Source organism: Epinephelus lanceolatus, chromosome 8 (assembly GCF_041903045.1).
Source record: "Epinephelus lanceolatus isolate andai-2023 chromosome 8, ASM4190304v1, whole genome shotgun sequence".
In the NCBI taxonomy this organism is placed as follows: domain Eukaryota; kingdom Metazoa; phylum Chordata; class Actinopteri; order Perciformes; family Serranidae; genus Epinephelus; species Epinephelus lanceolatus.
In genome coordinates this window covers 38,287,152-38,297,259 of record NC_135741.1, presented here as the reverse complement: position 1 = coordinate 38,297,259, position 10,108 = coordinate 38,287,152, and the positions used below count along the sequence as shown (strand labels likewise).

The following is a 10,108-nucleotide window of genomic DNA, read 5'->3' as shown; positions in this document are numbered from 1 at the left end:
GTGCATTCTCTCTCAAAGTATTTCCTGAAAAGATGGAGAAGGATCTTATTAGGAGTCAGAGTGCCCTCTGTGGGCACTAGGAGAAAAACAAGGAAAACGTTACACCCCTTGTTTCTTAATAGAAAAGACAGGCAAAAAGAGAGATTTATGAATGTCTTTCTATTCTTAACAGCAGTAAGTGTGACAAGCTCAGCCACACAAACATGTACTGTACAAAAAAACAAAACCAGTGCAGTCACAGTGGTATCTGTACAGGGTTTAATGGCACACAAATGCCCATACAGTACATTATCTCATCATCTCAAATCAAATTGTACTCAGGAAACTTTAAAGAAGATAATTAAAGGCATACCATGTTATTGAATTTTGTCACATTAATACACAATGATACAACAGACTGGTGGGTTTTTAATACAGTGTGAGAAGTAAGAAATGTCATAACTTATTACAATATGGCCACGGTAGAAAGCTTTTAGCAACTGATTATGGTGTTTAAAGCGAGGAGTCATTTGAAGCAATGACAACAGTTTGAGTAAAATTATGATCATCAGGTAAAAACTGAGCTCTTAAGATCCTGTCTCATAAAACGTGCCACTGGAAAATCCAATAACTCTACAACAACAAAAAATCTTTCTCAAAGGCTCTGCACTGTGGCTTAAGTAAATTTTCAGTGGATACCTATTTGAGTCGAGTGCTTCTTCTTGTTTCGCCAGTGAGAAAAATGTCAAGTGTAACCTTGTCTGCCAGATAGGATTCTTCACCAAAATGGACACCTGAAGACAGAAAAAGAAATTATGGTAAATGGACTGCATTTATATAGTGTTTTTCTAATCTTAGCGACCACTCAAAGCGCTTTACAACACAGGCAGCATTCACCCAATCACACACAAACAGTAATACCCTGGTGGCTGAGACTATACTGTCTGCTCATCAGGTAGACATTCACACGCACACCCACACCCACCGGCACAGCCATCAGGAGCAATTTGGGGTTGAGTATCTTGCCCAAGGACACTTCAACAAGTAGACTGCCAGGGCCAGGGAAATTACTATTCAGTCATTATTACCTACTCAGATACCAAAAACCAGGGACACTGTGCAAAATGTGAAGAAGAACAGAATGCAATGACTGACAAATCATTTTGACATACAGTGGGGACATTAAGTAGTATGTCAAAATATTTTTATTAAACATATTTCCAGTGCAGGTATACAAATACAATTTTGATCAGACACTGGCAATATGTCTGGACTTCACAGATAAAGAAATTGTAACATTTCAATCCATAAAACTTATTATGTGAAATAAAGTGGAATGACACAGGAAAAAAGTACTGAACACACTAACTGAAATGTATTTAATACTTGGAGAAGCCTTTGTTTAGAGTGCCAGCTTCATGATGCTTCCTGTATGGAGAAACTAATCCCTCACAGTGTTCGAATGTGACTTTGGCCAATTTGCTCACACAGAAAGTATTTAAATCTTGAAGATTTTGGGGGTTCAGCTTGTGAATCTTGAGAAAAAATTTCACTTTCAAAACTTCAACAATTAGTGAACGTGTTGCAGGCAACAAATTCAGAGTGGGTGTATATTTACAAAAATAAAATCAAGTTTAGCAGTTTACATATTAAATATCTTGTCTTTGTACTGACTCCAATTGAATGTAGGTTATAAAGGAATTGCAAATCACTGCATTCTGTTTTAATTTACGACTTAGACAGTGTACCAAATTTTTGGGACTTGGGTTTTGCTCATTCAAGCAAAGCCTGGATGCCTATTTTACTCTGCTTCGTCCTCTGCACACCAGTTATGTGATAAATTAAAAAATGTGGGAAAGCTACAGGAATCTGTGGAAAGGGTTATCATGTGTTATCACGTATGCAATCAACTTACATCACCATCATTTAGGTCAGCAGTTTTTGGGTGGATTTCTGCTGGCCTATGTCACTGCTCTAATTAAATTACAAAGCAAAACATACCAAACACAAACAGCTGTGTGATAAGAACAACAGGCAAGCTCAAGCAGCAGTACTGACCACCCAATGTAGCACTGGCACAGGTTTTCATGTGATGTGGCTTGCTTGATGAGGAGCTCCACTTGTGTCGGCACATCCAGTGTCTCATCATGAGAAAAGTCCCGACCTGCGGGGAACAAAACTCATCAAACACAAGACCTTTACCAGAACATTCAGTCTGGACTGAACAAGTCCAGTCTGGACAGTCTTTCAAGGACTTCAATCAGCAATACCAATAGATGGTGGGTTAACCCACACTGGAATAATGTGACTGAGGAAGGTAAAGTATGAATCAAACATCTAACCATTTGACATGATTATATAAAGCATTCCTGCACTAAAGCATTGCACCTTTTAAGTAACTTGACCAACTTCACAGTAAGGAATTTCAGCTTTGTTTACATGGTAATTTAAGATTTACATTTTATATTTAAATCTAACCAGAGGAAGTTTAACAGTGCCAAAAAGATAGCTGTATTTCCTGCAGAGCCTTGTGGGAAAAATGAAGTAAAATAGGTCAAAACTCGAGACAAATAGAAGCTTTTGTACGACTACTGTATATCTAGGTTGGTGGAGCAAGTTGAGTGCTGCAGAACTCACCTGTAAGTTTGTCTCTCACTCTGTTTATAATCTGAATTGCTTTCTTGTTGAGTGCCTCAGGTTGTACCAAGCCGTCTCCAACTGGAAAAAAATAAACACAAACATGCCGGCGTCAAGTTCAACAACTACTAGCAACTTGAGAAAAAGCATATTCAAGTGTTCTCTCTATACCCCAAGCCTCTCAGCTTGTATAACGAACAAGGAAAAATGAAAGGCTTCATCAAATAACCCATTGATGACAGAATACGCTGGGAAACTCACTGAAGGAGTGGATGGATTCAGGCACTGTGGTCCCTGGTTTCTTGTGTGTGGTCTCTCCGAGGTCTATTCCCTCAAGAGCCTCTGCAGATGACACACACACACACACACACACAGACACACACACACACACACACACACACACACAGTTGCAGGTTTAAACATGTTTTTATATTATCAAGTAGGAAACAGGGCATACAGTGTGTACTGTAGACTCACCCACTGACTGTCCAGCGGTATACGAGTCGGTCCTGGTGCGAGAACGCTTGTTGCCTTTGGTGTTTGCTGTGGGTGAAACACGTAAGGTATGTGAGTCTTTTTTCCCCTTGACATGACAATTACTATATTCTATTTTTTATCCATCACACAGGAAGCAGCAGCATTGTTCTGACCTTTTTAAATACAGAACGATGAAGATCTTTTCTAACCTTTACAAGTAGTTAAGGCTCTGATATTCACTGATGGTACAAAAGAAAAACAGATCTCTTTGAATTATGTTAAATGTCGTCCAGATATATAGCTATGCACCTAAAAGCTATGTTGCCTGCTGCAAGAGAAAAATGCTCATCGTACCACACTACATTAAATAAGGTCCTACTGTGGTGTTAATAACTTAGAAAATGGTTACTGTAATGTAAAGTGTAGAAAGAAATTGAGAGAAAAACAAACAGGCTTATAAGAAGTGCACCCTGCAGTCCCTGTGGGTGTGTCAGACACCATTAATAGTTGAGAAAAAGAAAAAACAACTAAAAAAACAGATAATTCCAAACCAAACAAATTCAATTTTCACAATGATTTTTATCATTTATTATTTTTATAATAAAACCGATGTATTTTACTGTTGCAGATAAAAAGCCTTGCTTAAGGCAACCTTGACAGTATTAGTTGAAAGAGTGCCAGAGATATTCATTCGCTTTGTTCACTTGAATTCAACGACCTTTAGATGTCTACAGCACTTCTTTAAGCGTTCGGTCAATTTCTCTTTCACATACGAGCCAAATAGACTTCCATTTTACTACTGGAACTGCACTTAGGTTTTTTCGCCCTGTTTGATTAAAGTGAACGCACCAAACACTCAACCACTTCAAAGAAGGAATTTCTACTGTAAATGGAGTAATTTGTGCCGACCTTCGCAAATTTTATTTTTTGGGCTGAACTTGTTCACATACAGTTCATTACCTCTGCCAAGGAGGTTATGTTTTCTGTTGGCTTAGTTAGTTTGTCAGCAGGATTGTTAAAAAGCTACTGGTCCAATTTTCATGAAACTTAGTGGAAGGGTGTAGAATGGGCCAAGGAAGAGGCCACTCAGTTTTGGAGTGGATCCAATCACAAGGCAGATACACAAATTACTTTTTGCTTTCGTTAATATAGCAAGATAGGGGATTTAGCCTTGGCAGAACAAATGCCTTGTAGATGATAATAAAGTGTTTTCTGGTTTTCACAAATGTATATTAAATATGTAAAAAAAAAATTCCAAATTAGCACAACTGACATGATGAGGCTTCAGCTAAGGAAAACCATATTTTAAAGCGGTCGCACTTGCAGATTTGCGTGTCATACAAGACTTGACTATTGGCCCTGGAGGAGGTCTCCGAGTGCCCTTCTAGTTATTATTCGCATGTGATACTGTCATGGTTATTTCAGTCTGCCACATGTAAACTTTCTGTTGTCTGTGTTCCTGTACTGAAGCTGACGTTGCTAAATGTACTGAAAGGGTACAGCTGATGATCTCTTACTGTCCATGAGCCTCCAGTTGAGCAGCGGATCATAGACGAAAGCCTCCAGCACAGCCATGACGCTGTCCCGGTGCTCCCTCAGCACCTCCATCACTGTGTGGCAGGTGATCCGGTAGTTACCGTCCAAGCCTGTCACCTGCCACACAACCAGACATAGACGTTACTGATAGAAACAAGCCTTTTACAACATGAGAAGTTTTTGTCTTGTGTTTGTACATTAAAAAGAGCACAATAAGAAGAGGACACAGCATGGTGTTTTAAGGGTTTGAGGGAGGTGCAGCCCTTTCATTAGATCCCTGAATTGTGCCTTAAAAAGCTTTTTAAACAGATTTCTGATTTTTCAAAATCCAGTTTTTCAAGAGATGAGCCAACTTGACCCTCTTACAATATAGATTTTTTTTTCTTAATGCTTTCATTTGTAATTGCTTTTCTTCTTTCCTCATTAAATACAGGGCACAATGCGAGTCATGACTTTTGATAAAAAAAATAAATAAAAGTAAGATGGAAAAAAAGTAAGAACTAATTAAGAAAAGATTTTTCTTATTCAGCGTTTTTGACTTTCCAAGTTGAAGCAAACACTCTTATGGCTACTTTAATCTAGCCTGCATGCAGTAATACTCACCAGGGTGTCTACATGTATTAGACACTAAATTTAATGCTTTGTAAGACCTTTTCAAAAATAATTTTTAACCAAATGTAAGATCGGTAAATGGTGATTTTTAGATAAAAAATCTTTTCTTATCCAAGCACTGCAAGTGATTATAAAGGTACATCTAAATGTACGTAGTACATATGTAGTCCTGTGCAGACCTAGGTTTATGTAGGAATAAGGTTACTAGAGTGAGTTAGGTTAATCTACATTTTGCAACAGGTAAGTGCAAGTATAAAGTAAAAAGACAGTACAAGGTTCAGAAGTAGGTTTAACGATCTATAATCTCAGACGTGGACTATCACACAGAAGAGATTGACTCATTTGGACAAAATAAATTAAAATATGGATAAATGAAATTAGTAAAAATGTTTGTGGCAATTAAGTTTGTTAATTTAAGACTTTTTAAGGGCCTGCAGACACCCTGCTCACAATTATCACTGCAAAAGATACTACAGAGTTGTATACCTCCATAGCGTTGGTCAGCATCCTTGTCAGTCTGAATGGGATCTTTTCGGGGAACTTCTCTCTGGTCATGGCAACCTGTTGAGGGTTGTAATGAGGGTCAGTCTCAGATAAATGAAATTTCAAAAAAATCAGTGGATAATATATATAAAGAGAATCTCCTCACACCTCAAAACAGTCTCCAAAGTCAATGTGGAGTATCTTGCCACTTAACCGGTCTAACATCAAGTTGGAAGGATGCCTGGAGAATAGACATTGACATTATCTCCTCAATTACGTCTTATGATTACTCTTTATTATTATTACAACAATCCGTCTGAAATGATGCGACACTTCAACTGGCAGAGAAACTCACCTGTCACCCAGTCCGAGGATGTAGCCCACCATGGACATCACAGCCAGGGAGCGGGTGTAATTGGTTCTCCTGTCGAACCATACCTGGAGGAGAGATAACATCTGCATTAAGAGAGCTCCTCTGGTTCATAACATTAAAGCAGAGCAGTGTAGAAAATGGCACAGAGATCTCTGGCAGGCTGCTTGATACATCTTTTCACAGACTTGAACATGCAGAACATCAGGAACACGAGCTACTAATGTTCCTAAAAATGGATTCAATTTGAAGGTCTGTTTGTTAAATCCCGCTAAGTCAGTGGTTTGAAAGTAGGACACACAACCCAGAAAACTGATTCTTCAGGGAAAACAACAGTTCTATTTAAATACAACTGTATTTACCTCAATAATTAGAAAAGTTAGACTGGATACATTTCTAAAGAAGTTTTCCTTTTCTATGTTTCCACCGCACTAAATGAAAATCTTTCCAAAAATGAAATATGTTAATTTACAAATCTTGACATTTAACCCTACAGCCACTGAAATGTGAGGGTGGATGCTGTAAAGATCAAGTACACGCAATTATCCTCCCCTGTGCTGAACAGAGTTAAGAAGCAGGGCATCTCACCTCAGAACTGGGGCTCTTCAGCCACAAGAGCTTGGCCAGGTCGTCTCCGGCCGTGTTGTTGACGGCGTGCTCGAACACCTCCACCTTCTCCATCAGCGTCAAGTGGTCATAGTCTGGGGCCATCTAAAAAACACAAAGCCAATTACACACACACACACATTTTAAATGTGAACAAAACTATCACAGCACATGTTAAGACAAGACTCTTAAAAGTAAAGAGCTCATGAAACGTAGTAAAAGGACAATGATTCTTATTTTCAACCTGGGTCTCCAAAACCATGACGACTGGTTGTAGTCCAAATATCATCACGTACTTTACAGCGGAGTCTTATTTCATTTCAGTTACTGGGAGCACTGTTGTGCAACACACACAGGGCAAAGGCATTTTCCAAAAGGCGCTCACAATATTTTCATGTTCAACATATTAGCACACCTGCATTGATTTTAGTGGCTGCTGAGTTTCTCCTGAATCTATTTAATTAACTATATATGACAGCTACGGTATGACAAGCTTTGGAAGGTTAACGTATTATTTAGCTAGAAGGGCACTCTGAGACCTCCGCAATAATGGTCCAGGCTTGAATGACATGCAAATCTGGAAGCTCATCCACTATATTATCGGGATATATTTCCAAAACTGTTAGAATGACGTCAAAATATGGTTGTGCCAAGGTGACACCCCATCATCTCAACTGTGCATTTACTATGTGCTTCTATATTGCCGTCGTAAGTCCAAACACTTTTCCTAAATATCTCTGGTGGAAGTTTACTGAAGACAATTCACATTTGGATGTGAGTAAGAATATATTTAGATGAATGCTATGCACATATTTATATTTGCAAGATCTTATGCTGTCCGATGAAAAACACGTATCTCCACTTTTGACGGTTTTGACTTTCTACGCACTATGATGGACACTTCTGACACCCAATGAGGATACATGTTGAATAGATGATGTAATAAAACGCCTTTCCATTGGTCATTTGGATACCCAACGCTAACGGTTGCTAGGGAATATTATGGACACTCCATGCACTGTAGAAAGTCAAAAGGGTGGTGAGTGCCCCAACCTAGTGTCATTTAAATCAGGCCAGTATTTTTTTTAGCAACACAGTAATACAGTATGTGGTTTGGTGAAATGACAGACATTTATTTAGGAATATGGATATTAGAGTGAGTTAGATTAATCTGCATTTTGCCAGTACAAAAGTGCAAGTATGAGATAAAAAGACAGTATGAGGTCAGGAGTAGGTTTTAAGATTTCTATTTAAAAAATATGGACTTTCACGCAGGAGAGCGTGACTTATTTAACAAAAATAATTGATGGAGATAGCTTAAGTTGGATAAACTGGATAAATCTTAGAACTTTTAAGGCCTAATATTTTCTAAAATTGAACTTAAGACATTTTATGACAGACACCCTATTAATGTTTACTGTCTGTGATGATATCTACTTAAGTTAAATGAAATTGATGGCTACTGTATACTGGCCCAAAAACATTCAACATGTTAATGTAACTACAACTAGAGGTTGGTGATGTTACAGAAATAGAAGCCCGTTTCAGGTTATGGAAAAATAGAAACTGGGTGTAAGTAGGTCCCATTACAGTGAGGGAGTTGATTGTTTTTAAAGAAAATGCTTAAATAACGATTGTTTTGTTTTCTCAATGTCACAGGTTGTGTTTGTGCATGTGACAGCAGGATTTCCTGCAAACTGAAAAGAATCAGAGTGATACTTAACATTAAATGAACTGTTAAGATTATTTTGGGGTTTATAAAGAAACACAGTGACACTACAAAAGACAACTATCTATTATTGTCTCAGTCTCCTATCTTCCTTATATTTTATCTGCAACTGATTAATGGCCTGGCTGACGGACTGGTGAATTTAATATTTTTCTATTTAAGGAGGCTGAATGAAACACACTATTAACAACACTATTACTAAATTAAAAAAACAGAGTCTTATTCAAAACATGTCAGGAGAAGAAAATGTGTGCACAGAGAAATTACCATTAAAGGTTTAGCTGCATCAATTTGCTCTCAGATCTGAGTGAATTTAGACCCTGCATGTGCAACGCCTCAGCTTGTTTGGGTTCAGTATTCACTATTACTGTTGAAGCTAGCTATTCACCAGGCTCCTCTGAAAATATGCCCAGACCGAGGGACTGTTTTTCATTTTTAGTTAATGACTGATCCCTGTTATCTTATTCTGGGATTAGTGGACTACTGTCGGAGGAGCTGAGAGTGACATTCCCTGCTTGTCTATTCTCAGCCAGACAAGGTCTGGGACAAGGTTGTTTTTCATCCTGTCGACCAGTAAATCATTTCGCAATTGGACATGTTGTCATCATCCTATTTTGGACTGATGACACTTGAACTTCAGCCCTGCCTTTCTCCTGTAGCCATGCTGCCTTTTTTCACTGTACAGATTTCAATCAAACCAGTCTGTAAGCTTTTTGCACATTGAATGTCAGGGTCTTAACCTGCTCTGCCTCTGCTCTCATATGTCATCCAACGCACTTTCACTTCCCGCAGTGACATTTTAGTGATGAAGATTGTGTGTGTTTGTGTGTTCTCTATGCCTAATTGGGTAATTCTGCGCCAGGGATATCTGGTTAAATTTATTCATTGAGGACCTGTGAATGTGTTGTCATTAAAGAGTAATTGGAATTCATCAATGTAATCATTGAAAACAGACACTTCCTCTGCTTTGATGAATCTAGTATTCATTTAGCATGGACATTTTATATGAAAGTAACACATTTAAAAACATTTCATGAATGAGGCAAGTGTTGGCACAAAACAGTGAATCATATGCAACGACATAAGCTCATTTACACATAAATGTGTATTTAATAACATATAATTAAAACCCAACCAGGGAATGTACTGAAATTGTTTCTAATATCTCTTCTCTTATCTTCTGAGATCCAGCATAGATCATTTTTTGTCATTTTTAGAAAGGATAGGGGATCTTTCTTTTTCTTATGACATTTGGAGATTTCTGTAAGAACTGCATTCTTTTGCCACTGGACAGCAAAGACTTCTGTTCATTCTCTGAATGCCTTGGATCTCTTGTTTGTGATTGTAAAGTTTCATGTGGCTGCAATTATCTAAAGGTCATAGTGGGTTATTTTATACATTGAGGTCAAGCTTTAAAAATAGTCTCACTAAAGTGAAATGGCTTCTACAGGGCCGAATATCATCACACATGAATTAAATTGGACTCATTGAACCCACAAGAGTCTCTACCCAATTCATGAAATTACAAGACTGTTTAGGGACCCTTGTGTGAAAAAATATTCAAATACACATTTTTTTAGAACAGGCAGAAATAACACGTTTGTGCTGCATGCAAAAAAAATACATGGTTTTTGCCCAAAACTGCATGGGACTAGCATCAAGTGGGTGTGACTGTAAAG

General features: G+C 38.1%; 1 protein-coding gene across 1 annotated transcript in view; it reads right to left on the bottom strand.

Moving 5' to 3' along the window:
* Positions 1-241: 241 nt before the first annotated feature.
* mtor (mechanistic target of rapamycin kinase) overlaps positions 242-10,108 on the bottom strand; it is a 110,723-nt gene continuing 100,856 nt past the window's right edge. Inside the window, exons 49-58 of the mRNA XM_033630095.2 lie at positions 6,683-6,805; positions 6,080-6,162; positions 5,893-5,965; positions 5,728-5,802; positions 4,611-4,746; positions 3,094-3,159; positions 2,878-2,958; positions 2,617-2,697; positions 2,038-2,143; positions 242-773 (exon numbers count right to left, since the gene is read on the bottom strand). Of these exons, the coding sequence (XP_033485986.2) occupies positions 758-773; positions 2,038-2,143; positions 2,617-2,697; positions 2,878-2,958; positions 3,094-3,159; positions 4,611-4,746; positions 5,728-5,802; positions 5,893-5,965; positions 6,080-6,162; positions 6,683-6,805 (840 nt within the window). The 3' untranslated portion in view covers positions 242-757. The remainder of the gene's footprint in view (positions 774-2,037; positions 2,144-2,616; positions 2,698-2,877; positions 2,959-3,093; positions 3,160-4,610; positions 4,747-5,727; positions 5,803-5,892; positions 5,966-6,079; positions 6,163-6,682; positions 6,806-10,108) is intronic.